The sequence below is a fragment of the Ipomoea triloba genome, chromosome 5 (genome assembly GCF_003576645.1).
Source record: "Ipomoea triloba cultivar NCNSP0323 chromosome 5, ASM357664v1".
NCBI lineage: Eukaryota > Viridiplantae > Streptophyta > Magnoliopsida > Solanales > Convolvulaceae > Ipomoea > Ipomoea triloba.
The window spans coordinates 25,225,391-25,241,221 of record NC_044920.1 but is presented as its reverse complement, the minus strand read 5'-3'; the positions used below and the strand labels follow the sequence as shown (position 1 = coordinate 25,241,221).

Here is a 15,831-nt window from a genome sequence, read left to right as displayed (position 1 = left end):
CAACATATTTTTCTACCTAGTACTAATAGAAAATATTTCAATCATATTCATATTGTACCCGGTATTACTAAAAATTGTCTCGAATAATGCTTGGTATTATTGAAAACCATTTCAATCATGACTTTCTAATTTATTATATGAGTGAAAGTGTTACTGATACTATAAAATTTGTAAAAAAATAAATATATAAATAAATAAATAAAACACAGAACAATTTAATGTGATTCGTTATGTGTCATTAGTTATCACGATTGCACATACGTTAGGCCATTAGTTAATTTCAAATGTAATTATCGACTAATAATTTGATTATATTTTATCTTCGACTTTAATAACACTTCCAATTTTAGCCCTTAAATACTAATTTCATATCATAATCATGAATTTTGGAGTGGGGTTAAAAAGTAAATTAATGCATTATTAGCGACTAGCGTCTTCAATTCCAATTTTGTTTTAGCAATCAGATTTGGACATGATGCTCACCAAACAATTTATATAGAATTGAAGAACAAATTAATACCATAATAAATCTACCACGAGAGTATAATTGAACCTTTGGCATTTCGCTTTTTCAAAAATTATATAAATTAATAGCGAATAACTAAATTTGAAATTGTCATTAATAATTGAAAATAAAATTTGATCGAGCTATTATTCAAGGATTAAATGTAGAAATGTTATTCTATTAACAAAAAGAAAAAAGGGAAATAATTTTTCTATACAAATGGAAAATTTTAAAAAATGAAAAATCAACCAAACTTGTTTAATAAAAATTATTTTTTAAAATTAAAAAATTTTAGAATTGGAAGAATTCTCCAAAATTTGAGAAATGGAGAAAGACATGGATATATGAATAGTACGCTTCAAATAAAAATTGGAGAATGAAAACCAAAAATCATTAACAGTAGGTTGGAAAATATAAAATTCTTTTTTTTGGGTGATGATGAAAACTCACAGCCACCTCTCAAGGATGTGCATTGTATAAATCCCGCGCGATCCTAACTAGCAACAAGGAGGTAAACTAAGGTATGTTACAGTTGACCGGCTCAATTCAAAAAAAGCTGAAATTTGAACTCGTAATTACAAGTCTGTATCCTTAGTGCCCGCATGATAACTCAGTTGGTCACAAAGTTGAAGTTTGGGAAGAAAATTTGTATCATTAGTCATTTTTATGGGAGTTATCCTATAAAATCCTTTTTCATTACCCAAAAAGAGGCGGATTTAAGAAAATTCAAAATAAAATTATTGCAGAGGGAGAAAACTAGAAAAGGAGTTATTTTTGTCTAGGTGCTCTTTATTTTCATTTTTATTTTATTTTATTTTTCATTCTCCGCATATAAAACCTGAGTAGCTGAACAAAGAAATGCGTTAGGGAGCGACAGAAACACTCGAGTAGCTTAACAAAGCCAAAATTTCATGGGTGTTCTTTCTCTCTCTAAAATTCCCCCAATCGTGGCTTTAGATTACAGGGAAAGATAGGATTGAGATACAATCAGTCGACATATATACGCAGATTCACAGCGCAGAAGTATGAATTTGAAGGGCGAGAAGATGGAGATGGAAGGGGAAGTTATCGGGCCGTGTTGTTCAGAGAAGAGGAAGAACGAGAGACCTTACAAAGGAATCAGGATGAGGAAGTGGGGAAAATGGGTGGCCGAGATCAGAGAGCCGAATAAACGGTCCAGGATATGGTTAGGATCCTATTCGACGCCGGTCGCGGCGGCGAGAGCCTACGACACCGCCGTTTACTACCTCCGCGGGCCATCGGCGCGGCTGAACTTCCCGGAGCTGCTGGTTAGCGACGGCGCCGGGCTCAGCGACTTGTCCGCCGCTTCGATTCGGAAGAGAGCGGTTGAAGTCGGCGCTAGAGTGGACGCAATCCAAACCTCGCTCGGCGGCCGCGACCACCGCCCCTACAAGCCGCGCGACGGCGAGCGGGCTAGCCCTTGCGCGACTCAATTGAAGCCGTGTTGGTTTCAGGAGAAGCCCGACTTGAACGAGAAACCCGAACCCGAAGACCCGGATAGCGGAGATTACTGGTAACGACTGGTGAGCAATAAATAAATAAATAACCAAAAAAAAAAAATAATTGTACTTTTGTTAAACAAGCGCCCAGTAGTTTCGCCTAAATTAAACTAGCTAGCTAAGCTACCTTGTTTTATCTTCTCCATTTTATAAATATTATTTAACCTAGTTTTTTACTGTTATAATCTCTTTTTTTTTTCTTTAATTTCCTATATTTATTTTCGTAAAATCCATGTAAATATGAACTGGAATAATTGTTTGCATTGATTTTGATACGAGTGGTTGCCGGACGGTTATTTAGCAGGTCCTCCGTTGGGTATCCGGCGAGGTGGCGGACCCGCCGTAGGGGATGAGGACAACAATGGTGTGCCGCTAAAGTAGGCGCAAGTGTTTTTTTTTTTTTTTTTTTAAATACTATTTTAATGAGTGCAAGTGGGATAGTATTTGCGTTTCAAGGGCAAAAACGTATATTAGGTTGATAGGATAATTTTGATTAATTGGGAATTATATTTTATTTGGAGAGTAATTTAGAATCTATTATTATCGTTCCAATTATTTCAATCTCCAAAAAAAAAATCTATTTGGTGACGATTATTTCAATCTCGAAAGAGAGTTTTAATCTCTATTTGGTGACGATTCAGTGAGTCAATGGAACTGCGTATGCAGCAAAGAATTCTATCATTTTGAGAGTATGTAGATCATAAAGACGCGTTTTATGATTTTTTTTTAAATAAATTTTTAGAATAAGAATATATCAGACTTAAAATTGGGGTGTAATTTTTTTGTCAACGACGAGAAATATTTGTAATTATTAGCGAGAGTATATATTAAATCAATTTTAATTGCGGGAGAGGGTGTCAAATCAAGACAAAGTCCTTATGATAGTAGAAAACGAAGGGCGTGTTATTTAAACAGAAAGGCAGGCTGAGGCAAATTATTAGATTCGAATCTATTTTGAGTTTAAAATACACCATTTACATATTAAATGTTCATAATTTATATATTAATTATTCATAATTTATATGCTGAATTGTGAACTTTTAATATGTAAATTGTGACAATTTCACCTTGTAATATATATGAACTCGGATATACGGTATAACTATCGGCAGGCACTGAGCAGGCCTGCAGGCGTTACGGCGGTTTAACAATCTGGGCTAGTGGATAGTGGATTGGATCTGTATGTACCCCGACTAATTACTCTCTATTTATTAGAGTTCATACTCATCTTATTTACTTTTAAAATTATTTATTTTTTCTGTTCTGTATGTATTTTTATGAAGTGTTCTGCGTAACAAAAATGTAATTTTCATTACTTAAAATAATTATGTTCTTTTAGTTAAAGATTTTTTAAATATATTCATTGTTTACATATAAATTTTTTTTTTTTTTGTAATTAAACAATTTACATACTAATTAAATTCAACAAAAAATGATATGGAGATGGAGGAAGTAGTTTTACTCTTCATGTTATTTGTTGGATTGTGCCAAAGACCTTGTGGTTTACCCGGTTTACACTCCCACATGGAAGGGAGTAAGTTCGAGTCTACTGTTAAGTAGTACTAAAAAAAATAGTATATGGAGGTATATCAACCTTATTTTTTTTAAAAATCATATTGGATCTTAATTTGGAGGGTTATGATTGTTTTTTTTTTTTTTAATTTCTTTAAAAAAAATAATAAGTTTTTAGATATTCATGATTGTCTTTATCAGATAGTCGTGGTTGTGTAAAAACGTGAAAGTTATGTCAGTGATACTTTTTTTTTTTTTGAAAACCTATGTCAGTGATAATTAGTTGGTTATATGTTGAGAACTCAATTGTATTTAATTTGTTTGCTAGTTTATGAATTTTTTTAGTTAATACTTAATTATGTCAATTTAAAAGTTTATTTTAGTCTATTGTTCTTATTTTGATTTAAGTTGCGCTGCATATTATTTGAAGGTGTCTTTGATGAACGTTCATATACACATAGAGTTATACCAAAAGAGATGTCTACGGTTCAGCGAGGGGACAAGTCACTGAGGGGACTAGTCACTGTGCTTGACATGCAGTGAAAACTCTGGATACAAAAATAAAATAAAAAAATCACATACAGTCATAGACAGTAGTAAATCAGGAACTGATCCTTCCATCATTTGGCACACTATATATGCAACTTAAATCAACTAATAACTTAAAGGCAAAAACTTGTGTGAGACCGTCTCACCATGAGTCGAGTCGGGTCGGGTCGGATCAAAGTGCAAATGTAACACTTATATGCACAAATGCCGTACTTATATGCTCAAATGTAATACTAATCAGGAATAAATTTTTTGTTACTTATTAGGGTAAATGTAATACTTTAAAGGAAAATACAATACTTTTACATTTCGATTTAAAAGTATTACATTTTTCCTCAAAAGTATTATATTTGCCCTTATAAGTGAGAGACACTTGTCAACATTACTTATTATAAAAAATGTATTACTTTTTCTCTTAATTATAAGTAACAAAAATTGTATTTTTGATTAGTGTTATGTTTGAGCATTTAAGTGTGAGATTTGCACATATAAGTATAACATTTGCATGGTGCTTTGACCCTACCCGACCCGTCTCACGAATAAAGATCCGTGAGACGGTCTCACACAAGTGTGACCCTAACTTAAAAGGATTAGTTAGTTGACAAGCGTTTGGTGGTTCGCTCAGTTGTTCCACTGGATGATGTATTATTAAACAATTAATTATTCCAAAAAAAAGAACATTAGTTTTTCATCAATCATCCACCTAAAGGTTGTTCAACCATAATTATAAATACATAGAGCAAATACTCCAAAAAAGAGTGATTAAGGGGGTAAAGTATGATTCTCGTACTTAAAATAATGAGTTCGATTCTTACTAACACACAAGTTGATCGATCAATCTGATAATTAGGAGAAACATATAGCATTACTCTTTTATTATATTTGGTGGAACGAAACTTATGAAAAGTTGAAAAATGTAAAGGAATGCCATGTTTCATACAAGCATTTAAATTAAGACTAAAGTTGACAAATGAGACAGACAGATTAAAGTTAATGAATTAATCCTAGACTTAATTGTGATTCTTTGGTTGGTAATTACCTCTCAGATTCACAGAATCAAGAAGCTCATGAGCTCCGATCCCTTCACTGTAAGGGGAATCAAGTTGCCGACAGACAGGCAAATCTGGGAATTCAAATGCCACAACATATGATGGCATGGAGTACTATAATTCCATGGCATTATTATTACCCCACAATATATGTTAATGGCTTTCTTCAGCTTAATGAACAACCTACGGCAGAAGATGGCGCAGGTTTGCTGCCAAACAAATGTGTTCTATTATACTCCGTGCATATTCTCAAATAGTAACGACTGGTTTTTCTTATCACCAAAAAAGAACTGTTATATGTAATGCTATGAAATGCCTAAACTTATCCAAATTGACTGGATAATTTGACCAATTCGGGTCATCAGAAGTCAGCACACCTAATAGGACCAAAAATAAGGCAAAAATTCATTAATTGCAAAACGATTGCACCCTAATATCGAGAGCCCCATCACATCTGTCCTTCACGGATGTAAATTGCTAAACATGTGTCAACAGTTTACATACACGCTTCTCAAAATATGCGCTTATTCTTGCAACTGTCAGCTAAACAAAACTATATAAACGTACTTTTTTAATTTTAGATTGATCAACCAGTTGAGCTATTTCTCGGGACAAAAGTGCATTAATCACATAGGCAAAGAGATTGGCAGCAGTTGGCTGACTAAGACAGGAGGTTGAGGATACCAAAATTTTTTCCAAAGATGGGTAACCAACCTCCACGACAAAATGGATAAATCAAGTGACTTTGTTGTTTAACAACCTGGTGCAGACAGCGTTAAATATCGGAGAATTTACACAGATTCATTGTGAGCAACAATGTCTACGCAATGGGTTCCACAACATTATTAACATATTAATGGGAATTAATTAAAAAGCAAAGAAACAACAGTAGACCAGACCAACATAATCTCAGTATCCCACACCACATGTTCATTCCAATAATTATTGTCAAAAAGTTGGACTTTTTTCTCATTTTAGGTCCTCTAATTATTCGTTAGTCTTTAGATATTATCTCCCCCCTGTGTCAATGGATGATGTAAGTTCCACCAAATGCTTAGCATATCAGTTGATTAAGTGTAGGTAACAATCGACTACTTGTATCAATTTATTTAACCAAACACATGATAAAAACTGTACGATATATTTAATTTTAGTGAATAATTTTGTCAACTCATCAAGAATACTTGTATTCTTTTAATTAGAACGAAGACAGGGAGCACCCTAAAAACAAATCCAAGAAACTAAACTAAACAATTGAGTCATCATACATAGCTTTATATTGATGACAAAATATTGTTGGACTGGGTTGATTGGATTATGACAATCACCAATATTTCATGACCTAGTTTTTGTAAGATTATGATAAGTTAGGAGTGTTTAATCTTAGTTAAATTTTACTATAAGCATTTAATTTTAATTTAGCAAACAAACTTAAGATTTTGCAATGGTCAATATAATTAATTTAGTCTTGATTCATTTGGTGTTAACCTTTTGTTTGCACTTTGCAATCCTCAATCTGTTTTACATTAATGCTAATGCTCATGGAGTTGTTTAACTACACACAGACAACACATGTGATTTTAGGATCCAACAACAAGGATTGGACTGGCCCTCTTTCTAGGATAAAACATCAGGGCTTATGGGTCGGATCCGGTTCAATAGGCCCATATGGTAAAAATGATGACCAATTAATCACTTATCTAGTTGTTATAAGGTCGACTCGGTCTATATTCACAATTTTACAACTTCATGTTCATAATTTTATAACTCCATGTTCACAATTTCATTACTCCATGTTCACAGTTTTATTACTCCATGTTCGCAGTTTCATAACTTCATGTTCGCAGGTTCATAATTTCATGTTCACAATTTCATAGCTCTACGTTCACAATTTCATAATTTTATGTTCACAATTTCATAACTATATGTTCAGCAGTATCAAAACTCTATGTTCAACAGTATAACACAATTTTTGAATCTATATAACAAAATTGTGAATATAGAGTTTAAAAATTGTGAATACTGAGTAATGTAATTTTATATATTGAAATCTAAAATTGTGCACATAAAATTCTGAATTTGTGAACATGAAATTCTAAATTTATGAATATAGACTCGGTCCACCCATGATATAATTTGCTCAAATATTATAGCAGTTTAATTTATATTCACCTATAACTTTTATCTTGTTGGGTTAAAGTGGTTACAGTTGGGACATTGGACCAGAATGGACATAAAACTCATATTAATTATCTAACGTTATTATTTGTCGCAGTAAAAACATTAACTATGTTCAGAACAATTTTACCATTTTTACTAACTATTTGGAGCTATGATATATAGAGAAGTACTGTTTTATAATTGTATCATTACCCTACCGTATTACTTTCAATCGCAATATTTGTATTCCAAAAGAGCAAACTAGTATTCACATATAATATAATGATTGGTTAGTCTCATATAAAACTGTATCACATTGTATGATAATACTTTTTGTGAAATGTATATTTTTTTAGTGTGTTTAATAAGTGTTACGTTTTTTGCTAATATTTTTAAAGTGTTATGTATGTCTTATATGTGTAATGAAGGATGACATATATTATCACTCTGCTATGTTTCAGTACTTGTCTTGAAGGTTCGATGAGTGGGTGGGGTTCGGGGGTAGCACCCCATGGTATAGTACATGAGCAATTTCGTAAATATACCGTATGTTAGGGTTACATAAAAATATAATATTTGTAATCCTGAATGAAATTATCATCATGATTAATAAAAAAATTTATTTTGCTCTATTGAATGTAGGTACATTATCGAATCACATAAATCTTATGTTATATTGTTCTTTCGTTTATGTCTTTGTTTATATATATATATATATATATATATATATATATATATATATATATATATATATATATTTATTTATTTCATTGATCTTGTTTTTCTGAATATTAAGAAATGATTAATATTTTTTCAGTGAAAATATAACACTTAATAACTCACAAAATATTATTACGTTTTTATTATAAAAATGACATATTTGATATTCTTTTAACGTAAACCAGTATCACACTAAGTTTTGATATGTATAATTAATATAGCTGCTAACCATTATTATGTCTCAATTGTTTAATACTGCATTTAATAAGCTTTTAATGAATCAAATCAAGTGTTTAAGCCTAACACCCGAGTATCAATTGCCCAACAACTCAATTCCACATTATAGGTAAAAAATTGAAAAAAAATAATATTAATTTCTGGCATAACATGAATTTAGTATGTTAAATCATTTAATATTGGGATTAAAAAATTGGTAAAATGGAGCTAGCAGACAAAGACACTTCACTCGACTTCGCAATTCACACACGAACCGTGACCTGTCGACACTGACACTCCCACTCACACTGTCCGTCGGGTCAAAGCAACCCGGGATTCCTTTCCCAGTCTTACCATTTTACAAGTGTTCGAAAAATTTGCAACCCTATTTAAAAATATGAATGAAGTAAATTATATACTCCGTATTACGGAAAAAAATGAGATAAATCAATTTAAATTGTCTATAACAAATTTGTTTAAATTAATAAATTATTTCGATTAGAGTAAAACTTATAACATAATTCCGGGTCATCACCGACCCGTGTTGGTTTCAGATCCAGACCCGTTTATTCTCTCTCATGCAAGTCTTCCACTTTTTACTCTCCCTCTTTCCCTCCGTATGCAACTCCCTTCAGCAGTGGGCAAAGCTCAAAGCTTTTTTCTTTCCCCCCCCTCTCTCTCTCTTCATTCATAGTGGAGAGAAATTCCGCAACTGATCATTCTCTGCTCATCTTCACCTTCAGCTCAAACTTGCTTTGCCAAATGCTTGTAAGTTGAATCCTATAATGGCAGTATTAAGATATATTTATGTAATGTGTATTTTTTTTTTCTTTTGTGTGTTTAAAATTTGAATTTACAATATCATTACAATGTTTGCCTTCCTTGGTTTCACCAGCAGTTCTCCATCTCTGCATTTAATATTTTAAAAAAAATTATTTAAATTTTTTTTTGATGATAAATTATTTAAATTTTTAGAATCTTAATATCTGTTTCTTTCTACTGATTTTCCCCCTTCAGTTTATGTGTATTTCATTATAGATCGATTTTGTTTAACTTCTTCTTTGGTGTGGATTTATATTCGATTGTGGAGTCCAGATAGTGAGCTAACGTGCGAGGTTTTGGTGAAATGAGAGCGAGAGCGTGTTTTTGAAGTTATCCAGGGGCGGAAATGGATCACAAGTCGTGGCTATGGAAGAAGAAATCTTCAGAAAAGAATAATGTAGTTGATGGTGAGACCAGAAGGCTATCCTTTAGCAGGAATGAAGAGGAGGTAAGCCAGGGGTATCCTTTTCTGGTTACTATTCACTTCTTCAATAATAGTCTTTTTTCAACTGCCAGCTCTGTAGGGTTTTTGCTTTGTTTTATGTCATTGTCATGAATCTAAAGCGCAATGGATGCATTTCACATGTTTTTTCATGTTTCTGGTCCCATAGGTTAATGCTTTAATGGGTCCTTGTCATGTTTCCAACCTATCCAAATTGGGGCTATATCCAATCTGGGAGTGGCCTTGGAACTATACCCAAACATGGAAAAAAAGGAAACTAGTTAGTTTAATGGATGCTGAAGCTTTTAGGGGCCATGAGACATTATTGGTTTATTGGATGGTAATCATTAATGTGTGTGGTGTTGCCTCTAATAGAAAGAAGTTGTAGTGTATATATTTCCCCGCTTCAATTGACAGATCTGTGTGTTTAAAATTCTGAGTTTTTTGAAAATGTGGATCTGTTTTGGCACCTATTAACCATTCCGACAGGACTAACTGTTTATCCTTTGATTGAGTTGGAAGAGAATTTTCTTTTAAAAAAATTGCACCTGTGGATGGGGATGGGATCAGGTCGGGGTATACTCGTTTTTCATGATAGTAAACCTTGCGTGTCTGTAAACCGTTCTTATCTTCTGTTTCCATAGGTACATATGCTTTTGAATGGTAAAGCAGAATTGGAGAGAGAGATAAAGGATTTGAATGATAAACTTTCTTCTGCTCTCTCCGAGTGTAATGCGAAAGATGATTTTGCACAGAGACAAGCAAACATTGCACAGGAAGCAATTGCAGGTAACAATGGCTCACCTATTTTTTAAATTTGTGCATGTGACTTTTTTTTTTGGTCAGATGCATCTTCTTGCACTTGTCTTGCTCAAAAATGATTTATATAGGTTGGGAGAAGGCAGAGGCAGAAGCAATATTCGTGAAACAAGAACTTGAAAAAGCTCTTTATGAGATAGAAGCTGGTGATGAGAGATTAGTTAATTTGGATGCAGCGCTAAAGGAATGTATGCAGCAGTTGCGTTCTGTGCGAGGAGAGCAGGAGAAGAGGATCCATGATGCAGTGTTTGAAACATCCAAAGAATTTGAGAAAACAAGGATTGTGTTGGAGGAAAAATTAGCAGAGGCCGGCAACAGGCTTGCAAAATTAGGGGCTGAAAATAATCAACTCAGTAAGGCTCTCTTGGCGAAGGAAAAGGTTATTGAAAATTTAAGTGCTCAAAGGGCTCAGGCAGAAAGAGAATTCAATTCTCTGATGACTAGACTTGACACTTTAGAAAAGGAGAATGCTTCTCTAAAGTATGAGGTCCGTGTCATTGAGAAGGATCTTGAGATCCGAAATGAGGAGCGAGAATTTAATCGTAGAACAGCCGATGCTTCACACAAGCAACACCTGGAGAGTGTAAAAAGAATTGCAAAATTGGAATCTGAATGCCAAAGGCTGCGGCTTCTTGTTAGGAAGAGGTTGCCAGGCCCTGCTGCCATGGCCAAAATGAAGAATGAAGTTGAAATGCTGGGCAGAGATCAAGGTGAAACAAGGAGAAGGAAGTCAAATCCTTCTCCATTTGGTTCAATGGACTCCACAGGGGATGTGGCTCCTGATACACCCAACAAAAAAATTGACTTGCTGACTGAGCAATTGTGCATGATGGAAGAAGAAAATAGGCATCTCAGAGAAGCCCTTGATAGAAAGGCAAATGAATTCCAACTTTCCAAAGATATGTATGCTCATGCTGTTTCCAAATCATCACAGGCTGAAGGGCAGTTCAATAAAATCCCAACAAATTGCTTAGCCGTGGATGCAGAGAAACATCTACAATCTGCCCAAGAACACTCTGTTATGTCATTGTCTGATGTGGGCAGTGATGATAAAGCAAGTTGTGCCGAGTCCTGGGCCTCTGCTTTGATATCAGAGCTGGAGCATTTTAAGAATGAAAAGCAGACAGGAACTCCGTCTTATAAAAACATTGGAGCTTCTGACATGAATCTGATGGATGACTTTGTAGAGATGGAAAAGTTAGCTGTGGAGATCGTAGATAACTCTACTGCAACTCATTCTTACACTTTACATAAAGATTGTGCAGTTGACGGGGTCCAATCCCAGCCTAGTGGACATTCTGTAGATGCAGCTGACAGAGAGCAAGCTCCAGTGAGTGACTGTCTATTAGAGCATTCGGCATCTACCCAGAATTTTCAGTCTGAAGACATATCAAATAATCATGTTTCTAGTTTACTTGAAGTGCTCCTTGAGCAATCCCGCACAATGCAAAGAAATCCCAATGATATACTAGAAGACATCAAAATTGCTTTGGCACATAAATCTCCTTCAGATCTGAAGTTTGTAGGTGCCAAGGAAAGCTCAATTTATTGTGATACACCGTATCCTCCACCTAAAGTTGGTGAGTTCGTTTCTTTGGGATCTCCAGATGAGTCTAGAAGGGGGGATTCACCACATAAAGAAACAAGGGATAATTTGTCAGCAGCAAATAAGAGCAACCATGAGATCCAGTCACATATAGGTCCATCCATTACCAAAGTAATTGAAATCATAGAAGGGGTTTTACCATATAGGGATTCAGACACACAAACTGACTTCACGGTTCGTCATTTCCAGTGGAAAACTTCTGAGCTCTCTGTGATTTTGCGAGAATTTGTCCAAATTTGCCACAACTTATTGGATGGGAATGCTGACTTTGAGAAATTTGCCGAGCAGTTAACTTGTACCTTGGAATGGATTGTCAACCATTGTTTCTCCCTTCAGGATGTTTCAAGCATGAAAGATGCAATCAAAAATCATTTTGACTGGGATGACTTGCAAAGCGAGTGTGAGGTGGAACCTGGGATGATTAGTCACATATCAGAAGTAAAGAAAGTTCATGTCTGTGGAGAACCATCATCAGACTTGATAGTTGCTTCTTGTGACCATGAAGGATCTTCAGAAGTGAAAGAAATTCCACTAATTGAAAATGATGGATGTAGAATATATAATAATGAATTTGCACAAGAGGAAACCATGAAGGAGGATCTAGATTGGAAACTGCAATCAAAGACTGTTGAAACTGATTCGTTGATGATTCAGCTTCAAGAATCAGAAAGCATAATCAAAAGCTTGCGACTAGAAGTAGAAAACCTTAGGGATTTAAAGTTGATGATTGAGGAACAAGCTGAAAAAGACAAGCTTATGAAAGAAGACCTTGAGATGGAGCTCACAGCAACCAAACTGGAATTAAATGAAGCTTACCAGAAATATTCTCATCTAGAAAAGGAAATGGAGAGCAGAAAAAGCTCATCTAGAGAGCCTGGGTCTGCACATGATAAACTTCAGTTCTATGAAGAAAGGTATGCTCTGTGCTATTATCAAGTTTGAATGCTAATATCCAGGGGCCTTCATTTTTTCTAAAGCACATTATATTTTCAGCATCTCAAACAAAGAAATTCCTCAGCATGATGTGGACAATGAAGAAAAGCTACTCCAACATGTAAGTTTCTCGAGTATCCTGTTGAATTCAAGTTGCAATGCTACTATGCTAGAGAGGCCATTGAATTTCATTCATAAGTGATAGATGATATATTCTTTACGATTCTCAGTCTGTTACAGATTAAATCTTACAGAGACTAAGGGTGTGTTTGGTTGGGGGGTTTTGGTATAGGGAATGGGTATGAAAGTGATTGCTAGTGTTTGGTTGATAGGTTTTGAGAATGCTACTATGGGTATGGAATACCCCATTAATGGGAAAACCCATACCCTTATTAAATAAGGGTTTCATTTCACTTCTTCATTTCTTACCCAACTATTAATATTCATTCCCATTCCACCCAACTACCAAACATGCTAAATACTTTCACCAAAACCCATTACCCTTACCAAGTATTTGATACCCATTCCGATTCCGATTCCCATGTGCGAACCAAACACACCCTAAAATACATCTTAAAACAGAATTTATCCTCACTCTTTGCTTCAATTTTCACTCAAATTGCTCACAGAGAATGCCTGGACATTGTGATAAGAGACTCATTTTTTTAAATAAGCTATCAGATGTCTTGTGATGAACCTGTCATTCTGTATAACATTTTGACATGACGTATTTGTGTATCTAGATTGTAATGTGTTCTGACAATGCATTACTATTGGTTAACTTGGTAGGACCGGGATATCACAGCAGCTTCGGAAAAGTTGGCAGAGTGCCAGGAAACTATTTTAAACCTGGGAAAGCAGCTGAAGGCATTGGCTACACCGAGGGATGCAGCCCTTTTTGATAGTGTCATCCCTGTCACCGCCTATAGCAGCACTGATACAGTGACAAATCCTAACAAGGACCTGGGGCGTCGCACATCTCTTCTCGACAAAATGATAGATGAGGACAATGATAGTCGAGGTCGTAAGGCTCCTAGTACCAAGGAACTTATTTTGAATGGCAATCCCCATCCTGCTTCTGGTGCCAACAATGCAATAGAACATCCAGAAGAGGTTAGATCTCCAAACGGGAATCGAAATGCAGCAGATGAAGATCTTGTTGCTGTCGGCTCCTTAGCTATTGTTCCCAGTAAGAAAAAGAATGGAGGATTGTTGAAAAAGATATTTTCCAGGAAGAAACATTGTTGCAAAACGACCCTCTCATGAGCCTCAAAATGGTAAGACCAATCTTCGGAATGAATCTGAGTGTGCTGACAGAAAATTTGTTTGACTTTCACTCCTATCTTGCTTGTAGTGGGGAGTAAATTTTGTGTGCCCTTTTTCAGCTTTTCCCCCCATAATATTTTGTAAAGTATCTTTATTCTGCTTGTAGCAGTTTCTGCACTCCTTTTGTGTGCATATATGCAGAAACATGTACAAAGATAACTACATTCAGAACCACGCTTGATAATGAAGTTCCATTGCTCAGAGTTCATCTAGTCTCCGTTACTTAAACTGTTGTCCACTGCTAAATGTTACTCTATCATGTAATCATGCACTATCGTGCAGTTTAGTAATCCATTTGTTAAATTATGGGAAAATCACTATTTTGGTCCCTATAAGGACTAATTGAACATTGAAAAAAAATTGAGAGACCAAAATAGTGATTTCTCCTTAAATTATCAAATTCTTAATTATGGAATTCAAAGTGAAGTTAGGATCCATGAACGATCCTCTTATTTTCGAGATTTGTACGTGCCATTTTAGGTTATAACTTCTATGTGTTCATTTTTTAGTTGACCAGAAAAATTTACAATGTTATCTAAGAGTATTTATTAGGTAAATCTCGTAGATCTTAATAGGCAAGAATAAATCTTGTAGATCTTAATAGGCAAGAAATCTTAATAAGGTTAATAGACCATCTCATTTTTACGTGCTCAAGAACTCGTGGTCTAGTGGCGCCTGGTTACACTCCCATATGGAAGGAGAATGGATTAGAAGCTCCGTGGATGCGATATTGATTTTGTGTGCTTCAGTATTTGAGAAAATACTCAGTAAATTATTTATAACTTTTTTTGAGTACTACTGACTCTATTACAATGTAGTATATGTTCATAGCTACTTTTTCAACCTAAGAAGCACAAAGAGTCCCGATGCCACTAGACCACAAGGTCTTTGGCAAATTATTTTTTTTTTTGAAAACCAATAGGGTGACTTTATTAAAAAAGATCAGAAATAGAGTCTGGGGGATTAATCTCCCAAAACAAAGCAAAAGGCTGCGAGAGAGCCAACGTAGCAAGAACGTGAGCCCCTCTATTTGCAGTTCTAGGAATCAAACTAACTGAACAATGAGTAAAAGACGACATAATGGCCCTAGAGGCATCAATAGAAAAACCAACATATGAAAGTAGGCTAACAGTAGATGTAGATAACAAATTCTTGAGCGTGGAACAATCCGTGTAGATATGCACCGAAGTAAGACCACGGTCCTTTAGCCATGATAAAGCTTCTTTGCATGCCAGTGACTCAGCCATGAGAGGAGAAAAACACGGCGGCAACCGCCCATTGAAAGCTGCAATGAAGGCTCCGTCGTGTGCCAGTAAAACAGCGCCCAATGCTCCCGTTTTCGTGTGGTGATGGTAGGCCGCATCTACAAAGCAATAAGAAGCTGCTTCAAAGTCGCCTGGAATGGCTGTAGGTTGCGGCGTCTGATGATGAGCTGAAGCCGAATGGGCGTGACGCCAAGCAGCAGCAGAAGCCTGAGCTGCACGCCACACGGCTCTCGGCCGAGGAAGGGAGGCTTCCCAAACTGCCCTGTTGCGTGCCTTCCATATGTGATACAAGATTGCTACAACAGTCACAACATCCTCCTCCGTAAGCATGGATAACACATTAGGAAACCCTCCCCCCCCCCCCCCCCCCCCCCCCCCCCCCAATCC

General features: G+C 35.4%; 2 protein-coding genes across 5 annotated transcripts; both read left to right on the top strand.

The window, feature by feature from the left end:
* The first annotated feature begins 1,353 nt into the window (after positions 1-1,353).
* On the top strand, positions 1,354-4,098 carry LOC116018992 (ethylene-responsive transcription factor ERF011-like). 4 transcript variants are annotated; one of them, XM_031259053.1, is made up of 2 exons: positions 1,354-2,049; positions 3,968-4,098. In XM_031259053.1, the coding sequence occupies exon 1, from the start codon at positions 1,531-1,533 to the stop codon at positions 2,041-2,043; it is 513 nt and encodes a 170-aa protein (XP_031114913.1). In that variant the 5' UTR covers positions 1,354-1,530; the 3' UTR covers positions 2,044-2,049; positions 3,968-4,098. The 4 variants fall into 4 exon arrangements, with proteins under 4 accessions (XP_031114913.1, XP_031114912.1, XP_031114911.1 ...); XM_031259052.1 differs by lacking the exon at positions 3,968-4,098 and adding an exon at positions 3,138-3,363; XM_031259051.1 differs by lacking the exon at positions 3,968-4,098 and adding an exon at positions 2,330-2,613.
* A 4,768-nt stretch (positions 4,099-8,866) lies between these two features.
* On the top strand, positions 8,867-14,387 carry LOC116019992 (filament-like plant protein 7). The gene is made up of 6 exons (XM_031260415.1): positions 8,867-8,999; positions 9,327-9,501; positions 10,140-10,284; positions 10,386-12,834; positions 12,914-12,974; positions 13,643-14,387. The coding sequence occupies exons 2-6, from the start codon at positions 9,400-9,402 to the stop codon at positions 14,117-14,119; spliced, it is 3,234 nt and encodes a 1,077-aa protein (XP_031116275.1). The 5' UTR covers positions 8,867-8,999; positions 9,327-9,399; the 3' UTR covers positions 14,120-14,387.
* The last annotated feature ends 1,444 nt before the right edge of the window (positions 14,388-15,831 follow it).

Excerpts from the sequence above, each read along its gene's own strand:
- LOC116018992 (XM_031259053.1), top strand. The coding sequence starts at position 1,531 with ATGAATTTGAAGGGCGAGAAGATGGAGATGGAAGGGGAAGTTATCGGG.
- LOC116019992 (XM_031260415.1), top strand. The coding sequence starts at position 9,400 with ATGGATCACAAGTCGTGGCTATGGAAGAAGAAATCTTCAGAAAAGAAT. Across the intron at positions 10,285-10,385 it reads TGCACAGGAAGCAATTGCAG|GTTGGGAGAAGGCAGAGGCA; the intron begins GTAACAATGGCT and ends TGATTTATATAG. Across the intron at positions 12,975-13,642 it reads AAGAAAAGCTACTCCAACAT|GACCGGGATATCACAGCAGC; the intron begins GTAAGTTTCTCG and ends TTAACTTGGTAG.